The sequence below is a fragment of the Phyllopteryx taeniolatus genome, chromosome 19, assembly GCF_024500385.1.
Source record: "Phyllopteryx taeniolatus isolate TA_2022b chromosome 19, UOR_Ptae_1.2, whole genome shotgun sequence".
Taxonomy (NCBI): domain Eukaryota; kingdom Metazoa; phylum Chordata; class Actinopteri; order Syngnathiformes; family Syngnathidae; genus Phyllopteryx; species Phyllopteryx taeniolatus.
The window spans coordinates 10,467,498-10,484,256 of record NC_084520.1 but is presented as its reverse complement, the minus strand read 5'-3'; the positions used below and the strand labels follow the sequence as shown (position 1 = coordinate 10,484,256).

At 40.6% G+C, this 16,759-nt stretch overlaps 2 protein-coding genes across 7 annotated transcripts in view; one reads left to right on the top strand and one right to left on the bottom strand.

Annotated features, from left to right (window-relative positions):
* Window positions 1–639: 639 nt before the first annotated feature.
* LOC133469261 (cytohesin-1-like) lies at window positions 640–15,964 on the top strand. Of its 6 annotated transcripts, none has more exons than XM_061756097.1 (14): window positions 640–918; window positions 2,448–2,590; window positions 2,712–4,219; window positions 7,737–7,819; window positions 8,774–8,838; window positions 9,968–10,034; window positions 10,249–10,367; window positions 11,232–11,425; window positions 11,501–11,649; window positions 13,329–13,440; window positions 13,869–13,945; window positions 14,029–14,100; window positions 14,176–14,330; window positions 14,651–15,164. In XM_061756097.1, exons 3-14 carry the CDS (start codon window positions 4,192–4,194, stop codon window positions 14,739–14,741), a joined length of 1,212 nt encoding a protein of 403 aa, XP_061612081.1. In that variant the 5' UTR covers window positions 640–918; window positions 2,448–2,590; window positions 2,712–4,191; the 3' UTR covers window positions 14,742–15,164. The 6 variants fall into 6 exon arrangements, with proteins under 6 accessions (XP_061612081.1, XP_061612080.1, XP_061612083.1 ...); XM_061756099.1 differs by lacking the exon at window positions 14,651–15,164 and adding an exon at window positions 15,826–15,964 and having other exon boundaries at window positions 643–918; window positions 13,329–13,441; window positions 13,867–13,945; XM_061756098.1 differs by having other exon boundaries at window positions 646–918; window positions 14,674–15,164.
* LOC133469257 (CDP-diacylglycerol--glycerol-3-phosphate 3-phosphatidyltransferase, mitochondrial) overlaps window positions 15,091–16,759 on the bottom strand; it is an 18,569-nt gene continuing 16,900 nt past the window's right edge. Inside the window, exon 11 of the mRNA XM_061756093.1 lies at window positions 15,091–15,464. The gene's annotated coding sequence lies outside the window, so the exon portion shown is untranslated. The remainder of the gene's footprint in view (window positions 15,465–16,759) is intronic.

Here is a 16,759-nt window from a genome sequence, read left to right as displayed (position 1 = left end):
ATTTATCATTTACATAGTGTCAATTTATTTTTACAGTAAAAAGTTGTATTTTATATCATATTTTTTTCCGTCTAAGTCTTTATCTCCCCAGGGTAAGAAGTGTTTGAGATGTAATTGATTTATATTAAGACTTGCATGACAAAGAAACTTACCGTAGACAGTTTAATTTTAAATTAAAATTTTAATAAAAAATGTTTTATTAGTTACATTTTTTTTCATATTATAGACTCTTAGTCCCTCAGGATAAGCAATATGAGAAATGTTTAACTTACTCCATATTAAATGTAATGTTTTTTTTGTTTATTTTAATTTATTCTACATAGTCACAGTTTTTCATTTTATTTACCTTAAGTCAAAATAAATGCATACTTTGACCCTGACACACAGCACAAATTGTTGCAAGTTAATTCCTCCACGTCTGAAGTGAAAATAGCCGTGTGTGCATCTGAGCTTAAGTTTGTGTTTATGCGTGTATATATTCATGTGTCTGTGTGTGCGTGGGAGCAACAGTTTATGTGCATGTGTGCACACCCATTTGTCACCATCACTTCCAATAATACTTGAGCAACTGTTCAAAGTGCCGTATTGAGTGTCTCTGTGATAGTTTGTGCGCGTGTGTGCACGCGTGGATGGTGAGAGTCAGATCAAGTGTGTGAGCGGCAGCGAGGGAGGAGAGAGAGTGAGATGAAGAAGAAGACAAAGAACATGCTTCTTTTTTAAGAGTCCAACGCAAAGTGTTGATGTCAGTGGATGAAGACAAAACCTGATGGTGCTGTGAGCCTCAAACACTTTGGAGTCATAAACCAAAGAGTGATTGCATTATGGGGAGCGTCAGCGAGTTGTGCGCTTCCAGTTTTCAAGCGTTTTTGTGTCCGACAGTGCGAGCCCTGGAATCTGCTGCTGCTCCTACTACTACAGGTCAGTGATTTTGTAGATAGCTAGATAGATAGAAGTATCAAAGTTACATGTGGCATATTAAGGTTATGCAAGTCATATTACAGCAATGTGTAGCATAACAATCATGCAGACAAAATCATTCTCAAAACTATGTGTGGCGTGACCATCACACCCTAGTGTAGTCAAAACAATTCTTTTTAAAGCTACGTGTAGCATACAAATCATACCCTGGTGGATCAAAACAATCATTTTCAAGAGTGAAAGCAATTATTTTCAAATCTGTGTAGTTTAACAATCACATTCTGTTGTCGTCAAAATATCCTTCTCAAATCTATCTGGCATAACAATCACACACTGGTGAATTAAAACGATCGTTCTCAAAGCTATGTGTGGCATAGCAATCACACATTGGTGTAGTTAAAACAATTATTCTCAAAGCTATGTGGCATAACAATTGCACTGATAAATCAAAACAATCATTTTAAAATCTCTGTGGCTTAACAATCACATGCTAGTATAGTCAAAATGATTGTCAAGCCTGTCTGTGGCACGACGATCAAATGCCGGTGTAGTCAAAACAATCATTCCCAAACGCATGTCTGTCATAATCATACAGGTGTAGTCAAAACAAACATTCTCAAAGCCATGGTAGGCATAACAATCATACGCTGATGTAGTCAAAACAATCCTTCTCAAACCTATGTGTGACAACACCACACCCTTGTGTAGTCAAAATCATTCTCAATAGTCAAAAAAATCTTTTTCAAAGCTGTGTGGCATAACAATCACACACTGGCATCATCAAAAGACTAATTCTCAAACCTATGTGGGATAACAATCACACGATAACAATCATACATGTCCAGTCAAAACAAACAATCACACACTGGTGAATCAAAACAATCATCTCAACGATGGCATAGCAATCATACACTGGAGAATAAAAAACAATCCTTCTCAATAGTAAAAAAAAAAAAAGAATTCTTAATTCTTAAACCTATGTGTGGCATAGCAATCACACGATGGTGTTGACAAAACAGTCACTCGCAAACCCATGTGTGGCATAACAATATTAAGCCCGTAGATATTGCCTTGGGAGTCTCGAGGTTTTGTGCCATCACTAATGTAAAAATATAATAGAGGGAAATGGATAGAATAAATGAATGAAGCTGATAGCAGTAAGTGCGTAAATAACGCAATTCCCATCACAGAGAGCATCAAGCATTGTGTAGTACAGCATTATGCTTTAATGCAGTTTCTTACTTTGTACGAGCTCTAAATGTTTGGACATTTTGAACAGGAATAACAAATGTCAATTTAATGTCCACATGGGACTAATCCATTACTGAAAATGCAGTATTAGAAATCCCTTATAAAACACTTGATAATGTCATCAGTAGGCTTTATCGCCATTCCTCATGTAAATATCAAGGCACCATGTTGAGTCTGTTGCCGTGGTGATTTTTGATAGTGTGTGTGTGCGTGTTATGCTGTGTTTTATTTCATTTATTTATTTGGCATTTTGTGGCATACACACACGCATGACTCAGGCAAAAACCTGTGTGCGCGAGATGGTGGGCTCGATTGGAGAGCGTGACGCACACTCGTCGCCCTCTCGGGCCCAGAATGGATCCTCCTCTCAAGTGGGCACCCGAGTCATATCATCCCCACGGCGACCCACCGCTCTCGCTCTGTAAGCCTGTGTGTCATTTCACCTCATTCAAAATCCATTTGAGACACACAATGACAAGGAGAGTTCCAGTGGACCTGGATTGTGTGCAAATTGTTTTTACTTTCGTCTTCTTTCTTTGCAGGTTGGATTTTTAACTAATCCAAATTTGTTTGTGGGTAGCCATGTCGCTTATCTGATTCAGGAAAAAGGCCATTAGAGAGTTCCTGAGCTCTTCATTTTACCCATCCTCAGCATATCCTGTTGTTGGCGTCTCCAAAATGCCTGATTAAAGTGCACAGCTGCAATGCTCTCTGGCTTCTTTGCTTCCCAGCATCATCCAATGAGATCCAACACAGCAGCTGCATCCCTCCAGAAAATGAGTTTTAAATGATATTGTTTTTTTTTTCGAGAAGTATACATTGTTACTGAGAGTGATTTCTCATATTTTAGTGCCTTTTTTTCCAACTATGCGAGAAATGGAAAACAATAGAAACACATTAGCAGGATGTTGATATTGTGCTTGTATCGGATCTCATTAGGTTGTGCAGTTGTACCAAATGTCTTTATTTATTTGTATACATATTTACAAAAAAAAACAACAACAATGCATGGAAAAGAAGTACATACATAAGTCCTTAAATAAATGAAAATGCTAGTAAATAAATGCAATTGTCAATAATAACCTGAAACATTACATTCCCAAAACATTCATGTCATATTAATTGAAGAGTACGTTGTCCATAGGTGTGAACGTGAGTGTGAGTGGTTGTTTGTCTGTGTTTGTCTATTTGTGCCCTGCGATTGGCTGGCGATCAGTCCAGGGCGTGCCCCCAAACACAAACGACCCCTTCCTCCCTGCACTTCACGAGCAATCAAGTAAGTGCTGCATTTCAGAAGCTAACGTTGTTGACTAACGCTGATCTGTGAAATGCACATCACTTCATGCACCTTTGTATACCCTGGCTAATTTAACCCTACCCCTTCCTACAGCGCGCATAGGGATTCAAATGCATTTTCACTCCTAAATGCAGCACTTCATCACCAAGCCACTGAAATACACTTGTCAATTAGTATAGCGATGTCGCACATGCCAGTGCCAAACACAAACACTCTCAAACAAACAAGAACAAACAAACTCTCTTGTGTACATACATTGCCGGCCATATAGAGGTGTTTAAAATGAGGGAGAAAAAAAAAAACCCTTCCATGTCTACTCCTCATTTTTGTAATAATTTCCATAGCTGTGTCTACGCATTTGCTTTTGTAATAAATGTGTTCAATTGTAAAGATACTTTATGGACAATCTGCATTGTGACCCAAAATGACCTGAAATTGTTGTTTTTATTTTTTCGCCTTTTTTTTGGTAAAAATTCCCTCCTGTCAGACATTGCGATTAGATAGAATTCGCCTTCTGATTGGCTGCCTCTGCTGAAGTCACGCCCATTCCCCCACCGAGCCCCAACACCGGCTGTCTTCCCCGATGGATACAGTTGTCATTTTTTTCACCCCATTCAAGTGCTTCTATAAATGCCTCTTTTGACCTTTAAAGGTAGCCGAAGTTGTATATTGTTGCTTCATTTGGGCTTCGCTTCACCAGCGAGCGGTTGAAGAGCGACGCCAACATGGTTTTAAAGTCGGAAGACGGCGTCGGTAAGTTGCTGCGGGGGTCCTTTTAATTTAAGCGGGGCTAACTAAGTTAGCTCAGCGAGTTGGGCTAATTAGCAGCTAACTCGCCGTCCTTCAAAATACGCCAGGGAGGAGATTTGCATTTTATTTAAGTTAGTAAGTCAGTAACTCGACTCCGACAGTGTCAATAAGGCTTTTCTATGGGCACACAAGCGGGCTATTATTAGTCAACTTGATGAGGTTCTATGCTCATTTATTAGCCCCTCAAACCAGGGCATCAGTTTTAAGACTTTATTTTGAAGATTATTGTAGACATCAGGACTTTGTGTGACGTTTGTGTAATGTTGATGTTATGTTGTACAAGTTTGTCTGTCAATGTTCGTGCAGCTATTTACTTGAGGCAGTGGCTAATATTTATAATTTTTACTTTGTGTGTTCTCTGATCAGCAATTCATGTGTTAATATAGTCCAGTTTGTGTGTTAAATCATGTTTGTTTCATGTTTCTCCTGCAAAATAGAAATAAGCCTGGAATCAACAGAATTGATGTACGCCGGCCAAAATAATAAACTTAATGTTCATTATGCAGCAAAAGAGAATAATATATATTTTTTCAGGTCTCTCTGATGTTGTCTTCCTTAAATATATACTATTTGTGTGGCTCAGACCACACCCAGAAATTCATGTTAACCCAGACAAGTTTGGTGTGTTAAATTATGAATATTCCATTGTTTCTGTGGTGCAAAATTGAAATAACTCTCAAGAGGGAGGGAGGGGGGGGGGAGAACACACAGGGTTAACAGAATTGGTGTATTTTTGTTGGTTTCAAATAGGAAATGATGTACTCCGGTTGCAATAATAACCCTATTGTTCAATATTATAAAACAAATAGCGGTATTATTTATGTTGCAGGTGTCACTGATGTCGTGTCTTCCTGCAGTTTATGTAGTTTGTGGCGTATGTCCTGAGTCCAAAAACAGCTTCAGTTCATTCCTCATTCTTTCTTTCTGGCCACATGTCTGCTGCTGTGCTGAGTTGAATACACGTTGGACTTTCTGGTGATGAATGCCTTCCAGTCTCCGGGGGGAGTTCACCGTAACCGCTGGATTATATCATGCCACGCCGAGCTGGTTAGCCTCTGGGCCAGCTGCAGTGGCGAGGGACAATTCTCGCTTTATGAGTGGAGCCAGACGACCAAACGCATCATTTTCTTTTCTTCCCAAACAAACTCTCTTGGCTTCGGGTCCTGGGTCAGCTGCCCATGACGGCCCCGTGGGGTGACACTGGACCAGACCGAGAGGGCGGTGCAAGTTTAATTTGCGGTTCTTTAGCATGTGATGACCACAACAAAATTTTTGTCTGTCCAGGCTTCTCATTCTAAGAAATCTTCTGGGTGGGGGGGAGCCAGAAGGCAGTGGGACCTGAGGCTCAGAGCGAGCTAAATCTCAACACATTTAACCAATGAAAAAATGCACCTGCTTCTGGAAGTACTACAGTTGCCAGAATGTGGATCCATTCAATTGCTAACTCTGCTAGCCTGGGGAAACTCACTCCATTCATTTTACACTAATTTGTGCCATAACGATATAGATATTTCAATATTTACTCGTACTTTCCAATTCAGTTCATTTTCAATCAGTTTTTGTCATAACTATAGTGGACCAGGGTTATTCGCTTGTAATAGAGACCAAGCTGTCATGGAGAATTTTTTTTTTTTTAAAGTGAGAATAAATGGGAAATTACTGCCAATAAACTGTCTCCGCAAAAAAAATTGTTAAATATTAAAAGAAAATCAATCAAAATCAAAGAATAGGTGAATCTGGAGATGACAAATCATGAATTTGCGGTGGTCAACTGTCTATAACTATTGCAATAAAGTATTTGATACTTTGATTTATAATTTTATATTTTACATAGGGAAAAAAGCCGATCCAAGTTCTGTTGTATTCCAACAATGAAACATTAACTGGTTTTATATAACCAGAAAAAAACAAACAAAGGCTGTGGATCCTGGGACTCTGAGCTGAAGCTGTAAAATAAATAAATAAATAAAGTCAGTCAAAAAATAAAACAAAACAAAACTGCTGCTGGAAGTACTAAAGTTCCCCAAATCCAGATTGGTTGACCGGGTAACGGCCACCCTGGGGAACCTCGCGCTTGTTAATTTTCCAGCAGTATGTGTTAGCTCTAGCGATATTTACTTTACTTTAAAACAAGTCTTGCTGTACTTCAAACCTCACTCTTCATTTGCATAACATTTTGTCGGAGCAGCACAGAGTACTTTCTCTTTTGCAGCCGGTTTAGGTGGCAAACGCCTTCCGAGTAGGGAAATTCGTTATGCCTCCATTACTCCAGGATGGGAACAATTTTATGAGTGTTTAATTAATGACATTCCACATTCAGCTCATGATGCCCAACTCTAAGGTCACGGAGGGAGGAGATAGACTAGAGGGTGGGGAGGTACTGGGCTGGGGGCGGGTGATGTAAAAGGGTCTCGCCTCTCTCTGGCAGTTGCTCATCGGTCCGTTCTCCTATTCTGGAATGAGTGCCTGATGAGGCTGGACTGGAGTTCCTAACTTGAGGCCATGGATGTAACTCTCTGAGAAAGGACTGAAAGCCTTAAAATGGACTGATTAACTCTAGAATTAAGACCGGTGGAACGGATTGGATTGGAGAGTTACTTTTATAATCAATATCCTCTCTTACTGGTAAGAAGCAGTGTGACACATGTGACAGGCAGCGTGTTGTTACTTTTCCTAGCAACTCCAGTGCTCACATCTTCAAATTAATTTTAACGTCTTATGGCCTATGTAGCGTTTGCTTGTGTGAAGTGTGCACATGTCGCACATTCAGAGCAGCCGGCTGCCATGCCAAGGTGTCCCGTTACTCGCAAAAACAGTGTGCTCCCATCCCGTCTGAGACTCCTTCTGTTGCTTCAGCGTGTGGTAAAAAGACAATATTTTAATTGCACTGCGAAATGATGTCAATTAAATGTTGCACTGTTCTCTGCACACAATGTTGTTATTATTGTCCTGAGTTATAATAAGAGAAACTGCAGCCTAGTTAAATAAGTCTGTCTGGGAGCTGTATGCGCGTTTGCCCCCCCTTTTTTTTATTTATTTATTTATTTAATTTTTTTTTTAGAAGGGATGTAATGTTGCGTTCTTTGGGCCAGTTGTGAAAATATGTCCCTCTGGATCACAGGGCAAAACTATTATCACACTTGTTCTAGTGACTGTATTGAACGCCAACATAGGATCAAAGAGACACTTGCAAAATCAAGATGGAGCTGATTTGAGCGCAGCCATGTTGTGTCTACAGGGTTTGCGGTACGAGATGCTTGGATAACGACTGCGGTGTTTGTTTTCTTCTCTGAATGTGGATTATGTGGGAAATATGAAACTTCAGGCGGTGCGTGCGTGTGTCTGTCTCAGTTGAATGTGGGCGGGGGTCATTTAATGGAAACAAAAATGTTGTTGCCATAGCGACCCAGACCAATCTCTTCTCAGTTTGTTGTATTTACACGTTCTTGTTGGCCCTCAGTGCCTGATGACCTCAGTCCAGAGGAGAGACAGGAGCTGGAGAGCATCCGCCGCAGAAAACAGGAGCTACTGCAGGACATACAAGTAAACACAAACACAGATTCTCTCTCTCTCTCTCTCTCTCTCACACACACACACACACACACAGTGTCGTGATGGGTGCCTGCTGTCAACCTTGTGGTAAAACTGTACTGTTGAGCTTCACATATCTGCTAAACCTGATGTTACACACCACTCTGGACCGGATAATAAATCAATAAAATTAATCTCTCCATAGTAAAGGTTAATGCAGTGGTGCCTTCAGATAAGGGTTTAATTTGTTCCCTGACCTCGCTTTAGCATCACAAAGCACCACAAAAACAAAAGCCAGAGGAAAAAACTAAATGCACTTGCAAGAGGCACCGAGCAAGTCAAAAAAAGAAAGGCACGCTCAATTGACATGCTCTTGAACCTCACTTCTGCTTTAAGTGTCCCTTCGACGTGCCCTTGGGACTAATGGGCAATGGGCCGTCAAATATTCCAGTAATGGAGACACGGGACGCCAATGCTTTGTAGAGAGGAGGGGGGTGGGTGGTGGTTGTAACCATGGCGATGCATGTCGAGGAGTCCAGCCTGGACTTATTTGAGATGAGGATTGTGTCTGGGCAGTTTCTAATCAGAGACACATTGCTCAGCCCATTTTGGGTATTTTTCTGGTCTCTTACTCTCTCATCTTTTTGTCCTCTTCTTCACATTGCCTGTCTTTTTATTTGTTCCCATTTTCTCCAGTCTGGGCCAAATGTTTGGGGGGGGGGGTGAATAGGCTAGTGAATGTGGGTCAGGGAGTGAAGACAGAGGAGAGGGGGAGCAAGGGTGCCAGGGTGACCAGAGAACAGGTGCTCGAGCTCCCACAGAGGAGAGAGAGAGAGAGAGAGAGAGAGAGAGAGAGAGCGAGCGAGAGAGAGAGAGAGAGAGAGAGAGAGAGAGAGCGCGCGTTTGAGTGTTTCAGTGATCCTTGTTGGGAAGGTTTTTTCCACTATATCTTCTTTATGCTGTCAGAGGTTGAAGAATGAGATAGCAGAGGTGACCAGCGAGATTGACAACCTGGGCCTGACTGAAGAAAGGTGAGAAGTCTTTTTTTTTTTTTTTGCAGACCTCCACCAAGGCTAAGAAAGTTGACCCCAAAAAGTTCAGGGTACCATTTTATGTGCGTATTTGTAAGCGGGCTACTTCCTGGTTCATGGAGGAGGCCATTTTGAATCTGTAATAGACTTTACCTCAACATCGTCCAGATCTGCACTAAAATTGAATGGCTTGTTCTCCTCTACGGGCGTCCTCGGTTTACAATACGACCTTTCGAAGCTACGAAAGTCACAAGATAAACTAGTTTGCGCACAATTAGAAGGCATGCTCCGTTACTACCGTACAAACATTGGTTTGTTTTATATTTCATTGCCCTAACACACAGGTGTCAAACTCAAGATCGGCCCCACCACATTATTTCATGTGGCCCGCGAAAGCAAATAATGTCAACTTCCGTAGTTCTTGCAAACATCTGTACCAAAATTTTAAATTGTCTTCTATTATCCTGGACTTCTAATTTCAAAACTACTTATCATCAATTTGTTGTGTGTATATATGATATGACGAGGTGATTAAACATTTATATGGTTTCACAGACATAATGGCCCTCTGAGGGCAACCGTAACTACAATGTGGGCCATGACAAAAATAAGTTTGACACCCCTGCCCTAACAGCATAATTGCTTAAGTCATGTAACTTACTGTCACAATATCAATAAAAAAATGCCAATGTGCTTGCTAAAAAAAATGTTTTCCTAATGTTTATGAAGACTCAGTAATCCAGGTTGTTGAATCCAGAAAGGTTGAATCAAGGCAACTGATGTGTATTATTATGTTTTTTAATCAAGTAATCTGTAAGCCAATTATTTTTAAGGGTAATGTTGTAAAATAAGTTTGAAATGATATTACAGTGTCTCAGGATCATAGATTGTGGTAAATTTATGGTTTAAACTAATAATATAAGAGAATGCGTCAATTACGCATGTTATTTTGCTATTCATATTTAAATAGCAGGGGTTTACTGTACAATTATTTAGTTTATACATGACTTTACTACTGTGTTAGCGTAGGTTAGCGATGGACTGCATGCTAACTAACTAAACCGGGGACCTTCTGTCATACGTTTAATATGAGTTCTTTGTAGGCTGATGTTATTTGCTGTGTGGTTAGGAAAAGCATGCAGAGGAACAAACAGATGGCCATGGGCCGCAAGAAGTTCAACATGGATCCCAAGAAGGTGAGAGACATGCACCCAAAAAATTCAAGAAAATAGTCTGCCTTTATTCGTTTGAAAGACAATAACGCTCAGTTTAGATATGTTCATTATTGTGCTTGTAAACCTGTACTGCATAATACTGAGAGCTTATTAGAGAACATTTGGAAGGTACCCAAAATATTAGAAATAGCTGTGAGCTTAATCAGAAATGTACGCATTTGTGACATCTCTCCAGGGGATCCAATTCCTGATTGACTGCTCGTTGCTAAAAAACACCAGTGACGACATCGCACGCTTTCTCTACAAGGGCGAAGGCCTGAACAAGACGGCCATCGGTGACTACCTGGGAGAGAGGTCAGTGTTATTCCAAACGCTCCCCCCAGAGAATTCTCCCGAAAGGATCATCTGAAGCCTAAATCGATGCATTTTATACCTCGTACATGCGCTTAAAGGATCATCACTTAATCGCCTTCCGTCCCGCTTGTCACTCCAGCTAGATCAGGGGCAGGCAAACTTTTGTGTGCAATGGCCATATTTGAGTTTTCAAAATGGACAGATTGGCAAGAAAAAAAAACAACAAACAAAAGTTAGTGTATTTAAAATAGTTCATTTCAATAATGAAATAATAGTACATGCTAAGTTTTCAATTGCATTAATTTAATTATAATTTAACTAATTAATAAAAAAAATAATTATTATTATTTACACAAAACAAACAAAAAACGAATCACAGGGCACATATAGACAAACAACAACTTACATTCACACCCATAGAAAATTTTGAGTTTGCAATTCCAAGTAATATATTTTGGGAACGTGGAAGGATTCGAACCCAAAACCTCAGAATTAAGACAGACGTGCTAACCAATTATTTTATTTTAAAAATGTTAAATGTATCAATCAGTAAAAATTTTTGTTTTACCTAAAATTATTTTATTACAGTATTTAATATAAATCAATGAACACATTAATGAGATAAATGAATAATACAAAAAACAATTTAGATAAATGTAATGAATAAAAAATAATAAAAAAATTCAAACAATTTCCAGAAAAAAATGGTTAAATTAATGTAACAAATATTAGAGGACTCTTGGTAATGTAAATGCTCGTTGGGCCAGATTAAAGAACGGAGAGTGCTGTTTGTGGCCTGCGGGCCATAGTACAGGCATGCCTCGCCCTGATCTACATTGTTTGACGTGTGTGTGTCTGTCGCAGAGATGACTTCAACATCGAGGTGCTGCACGCCTTCCTACAGCTGCACGAGTTCTCTGACCTGAACCTGGTCCAGGCGCTGCGGCAGTTCCTGTGGAGCTTCCGGCTGCCCGGTGAGGCCCAGAAGATCGACCGCATGATGGAGGCCTTCGCCCAGAGATACTGCCGCTGCAACCCCGGCGTGTTTCAGAGCACAGGTACGCGGGTGATATTCGAGCGTAGAATTCTGAGGTGCCTACTGTTGTAATAACAAGTACCTTTTATTTCCGCAGACACGTGTTACGTGCTGTCCTTCGCCGTCATCATGCTGAACACCAGTTTGCATAACCCTAATGTGAAGGACAAGCCCTCCGTTCAGAGATTCACAGCTATGAATCGAGGCATTAACGACGGTGGAGACCTTCCGGATGAGCTTCTTCGGGTGAGAGTCCTTTCCTAAAGTCCCATAACCCGGTATTCTGTTTATTTCTACTGTGCAAGGTGGCCGTTATCTTGAAAAACTGGCGAGAGGAGCAGTCACATTAATTATATTGTGATTATTTGAATGTGCCTGTGCGTGTTTTGGACTTTTTTTTGACTGGATCACTTCTCGTTCTGTTTGTCTAAGGGGGCAGTTATCATGCAAAACTGGCGAGAGGAGCTGCCACATTTACTCATTTACTAATCTCAATAGATTAGAATAATGTAGGAGAGTTCATTGTATTTTAGCATTGCAATTCCAAAAGTGAAACTCATACATTTTAGAGATTCATTCAACTCAAGAAAATACTTTTGAGACCAATTCCAACCTTATTTACATATTGAAATATTTTTAACTGTTTCTTATGTAATGTGCATTCTAATTTGCTGGCGATTGTAAAATGTGGGTTTTCATTAGCTAGAAGCTAAAATCGTCAAAAAAATAAATAAAAACTGAAAATAGTTACCTCTGTATAGTGAATCTATATACTTAATGTGTGTTGGAATTGAACTACAGAAATACATGGTTTCCAATTTGTTGAGATGCACCTGTATATGATGGTACATTGAAGATGCCTGAGCGTGCCGTGTAGTATTTGGATTGTGGATTATATCTATGATTCGTTCTGTTTATTTCTATTGTGCAAAGGGAATTTTTATCATGAAAACCTGGCAGTATAAATCACATTACATGGTACTACAGAGTAGGGTTTGAACTGACTAGTCGACAAATCGACTTTACCGCTGCGCAATGACAATTTTAGCTTGAAATCAATCTGCAATCACGTTTTGGCATTGACAACACTGATGCCTCGTTGAAATCAACAGGTGGTCGGTTGGCACAGCAAACTAGCAGCATTGCCTCAAGTGTAAATATGAAATAGTTTACTAAAAATGGGTAGCACAGTCACTTTGTGCATCCTCAAATATAACAAAAGCACAACTGACTAACGGCCTAAATCCTCAGTTCTCAGCAAATTCACAGAACGCCTTCCTATAATAGTGAAAAGACCGACAATATACTTAAGCATCTGCTTAGAAGACAAAACGAAGACAGGCCGTGGTTGATCAATAACCTTTTTGTTGTGAAAATGAATGGCTAATGTCGCCAACAAGTGTTTTGCTCAAGCCTTAATTCGCAGACACACACCAAGTTCTTCCTCAGTTGCACTTGCCCCCCCCCCCCCCCCCTAAACCATCCAATCACAAATCACTTAACACAACAGCAGGTTTGCTACAATATAGTATTGGCAAGCATTCCCCCCTCCGGTAATACAAAAATATATATCTACTATTATTATATATAGTAGCGATCCTGCAGTTGTTTCTTAAATTGGTGTTAGAGGTTTGCACTGTCTGCAAGGCTGTGAAGGTATCTTAATGTGATTGGATGAGCAAGTGTCTGAATGTGATTGTTTCGAGATGAAAGCGCGCCCAGCAAGTTGACAACTGAAAAACAATTGTCATTATTCCACTCGACTTTGCGTCAACTACAAAAAAAATCTGGTCGTTCACCCCCTACTACAGAGAATATTTCTACTAGTTTATTTCTATTGTGCAAGGTGTCCGTTATCATGCATAACAGTCCTGAAGATGTGTATGAGCCCGTGCGTAACTCATTGTCTGACTCTCTGTGTGTAGAACCTGTTTGAAAGCATCAAGAATGAGCCCTTTAAAATTCCGGAGGACGACGGCAATGACCTCACGCACACCTTCTTCAATCCCGACAGAGAGGGCTGGTTGCTCAAACTCGGTATGTGTTTGGCAAGAGCGTCCCCTAGTGGCGTCGTTCATTGACGCTATGATGCCGCGCAATGTCAGTAGTGCGTATTTGTCAACGAGTTGACTGGTGTTTTCTTTGTCTTCTGTTTCCTGTTTTATGAAACCAGGAGGTAAGTCTCGTCTGACTGCTTTATTGCACCGCTTCGCCTCCTCTCACCGCTGTGTGCACATTAGCTTTAAGCTCACCTTCTACACGCAAACCAAGTCACGCCTCGTCTCCCATGCTATGCTTTTAATATGACAAACATGCTGGCTTCCGATCTCCTGGCGCTGTTTGTTTTTTTTACCGTAGCTTTAATCTGTGCAATTTTTAAACCTTTTACAACATTTTTCACCTGCTTTAAAAGCTCAAATTGCCTTCAAGGATCATTATTACTGACCTGCCATTTTTGTCCACAGGTGGACGGGTAAAAACCTGGAAGAGGCGCTGGTTCATACTTACAGATAACTGCCTTTATTATTTTGAGTTTACAACTGTAAGTGGACTTTAACCCTCCCAAGGGACATTTTGTGCCATTAAGTACTTTTAGTTTGAAATGTACTCTCTCTTTCTGCAAAGGACAAAGAACCTAGAGGGATCATTCCCCTGGAAAATCTGAGCATTCGCGAAGTTGATGACTCAAAGAAGCCGGTAAACTCTTAACTTTTCACGCGGATGTGGTTTTCAAACAGCTCACTGGCGCTTTCATCTCATCTCGTTCCAAAGAACTGCTTTGAGCTCTTCATCCCGGACCACAGAGATCAGGTGATCAAAGCCTGCAAGACAGAGGCGGATGGCCGCGTTGTCGAGGGCAACCACACTTTTTACAGAATCTCCGCCCCCACTGCCGAGGAGAAGGACGAGTGGATTAACAGCATCAAGTGAGTCCTATCTGCCATGTCTTTGTAACTGTGCCGTACCTCCATAGGGCAAGGGACAATATGTAGAACCATGTGACTTTTGTAATCTGTGGGGCATGGAGCCTTTGTAAGACCCCATATTAAACTCTGACTGACCTTTTATATAGGGCAAGGAACCATATTTGGGAATTGGAGCCAAAATAGGCACCTCTTGCCTCACTATAAGGCAGTAGAATCATGTGATCTGTGGGGTTTGGAGCCTTTGAAAGACCCCATGTTAAATTTTGATAGGGCCAGAGAACCATATTTGCTATTTAGAGTTGTCCTATGATGTGATGAAGCATCCTCCGTGTGTCTGCCGCAGAGCCGCCATTAGCAAGGACCCCTTCTACGAGATGTTGGCCGCTCGCAAAAAGAAGGTTTCCTCCGTGAAGGGTGTGTAGTGCGCACAAACACAGACAGGTTAGACTGATAAGTGCTGCTGGAAAAAAATGGAGCTCAACCTGACATCAATGAACCACCGTTGCACCTTCATTTTTTAAAATACATATATAGTATTTAGATGTTTGAGAACCACCCTCTCTCATTTAGTTTGTTGCTTCTCCACGTGGGAAGGGGACTGAACAATGTACATCTCATGAAAGACGATACAGATATTCATTTGAGTCTGGCATGCAAAAGAAGAAAAACTGGATCTCTTTTCACATTTTGTTGCTACACATTCCCCCATGCTTTCAAACAAAGCACAATTACTAGAAATGAAGGTGATCAAAGGCGTTGCTTGGTATTTATTTGTCCTTATTTATTGTTTTGTCTCAATAAAAGTTTACAATCTTTGGTGTGAATTTCACAAAAGTGCTCTCACATTTTCCTTTCCTTTAATATACAAAGATATTGGCTAGGAAGTAGATTTGTAAACGCACAGTATGACACACACATTGTCCTTCATCATGGCCATCATTCACTCTTGAAGTCTCTCCCACTGCTTCGTAAAAGACGCTTTTTGAAATGTAACGTACCTAAAACAGTCTGCTTATTTGTACACTTCCTGGGAGACACAAGTTTCGTGTGGAGATTTCCGGCATGCCAGGGATACTGAAGAGTGTCCTTCACGTGTGGTATCAGCAGAAACGATGTTGCGCAGATGCTTACCACCTGTGCCACAGCAACACAGACATGACGTCAAGGGAAAACAAAGTCCAGGCTGGTAGGTTCCCCCCCCTCCCCAAAATAAAGCCTAAAAATACATAAGCAACAGTCTTGTTTGGCCAGTTTCAGGCCTGAGACAATTCACGTTTTCGGCACTAGAAGGCACACAGTTCCAGCCTGGAGTCACAAAACTGTTCCTCCCCTGCAGATTTTAAGCCGCTGGAATGGGTCCAAAAACTCATGTCACAATGTTCTAACAGTGTTCTAACAATAACACCGTCCCTCCTCTTTGCAGATGATAACGAGCTTTACAGTTGTTTTGTACAAAGCTATTGTTTGAGCGCTGACTTTAGTTTTTTCCTGCCAGGAACAACAAGATGAGAAGATAAAAGGATGCAAAACACCATGTCTAAAAATGGCTCCTGTTCTGAAGTCACAGATAGGTAGATGCTATTTTTTTTAATGGTTTCAATTTGTTTTATACAATAAAAAGATGCTAAAATGTTTTTTTTATATTTTGACTTTTTCCAGTATATTTAATCATAATCTAGTAAGCAGAAATGTTTTGTGATCTGAAGAAGGAAAAAAGTGAGCGATCAAAGGAATATTTTAGGGCTGACATATTGGTTTTTCATGACTTTTCCCCTCTACCAGCGAATGGTCATATTCTTTGTTGTCATGCACACCAAGCAAAGTACAGCGGAGGTGAACCTCCAAAGATGGCATTCATAAATAAAAGCAAATCTAGAGTGAGTCAGAGCGAGGAGCTGTGAGTCAGTCGTGGCGCTTTTTGGGGGATGCTGCTGGGAAGATGAGGACAGGGGTTTGCGACGGACCACAACGACTGGAAGTTTGTTTTGAAAATTGCCCGCGGTTACTTCGGAGCTGGATTATGGTCACTGTGCAACAGTCCAAGACTGTTAATCACATCCACGTAAGGATGATGTCACACAAAAAAAAAAACAAGAAAAATCCAAAACATTCAAGCAAGCCAAACGAAGACAAAATCCTGAAGCCTCAGTGTACTCTTCTTTCCAATGCATTTCTGTATTATGAAGGGAGCAGTGCTATACCCTGAAGCAGGAACAGAAATCTATATACTGCATACAGTAAGCACTGCTCACAAAGTTAGGGATTTTGGACATTGGGTTGTAATTTCAGGATGAACCTTAAAATGCACTGTAATTTACAGCCAGGTGAAATTAATTTGACCTTTAAACTTGAATGTACATATCCAACTGTCCAATTTTTCAGTACTTCTTGCGGTTCTCTTTACAAGAAGCTGAACAGCAAAATTCACA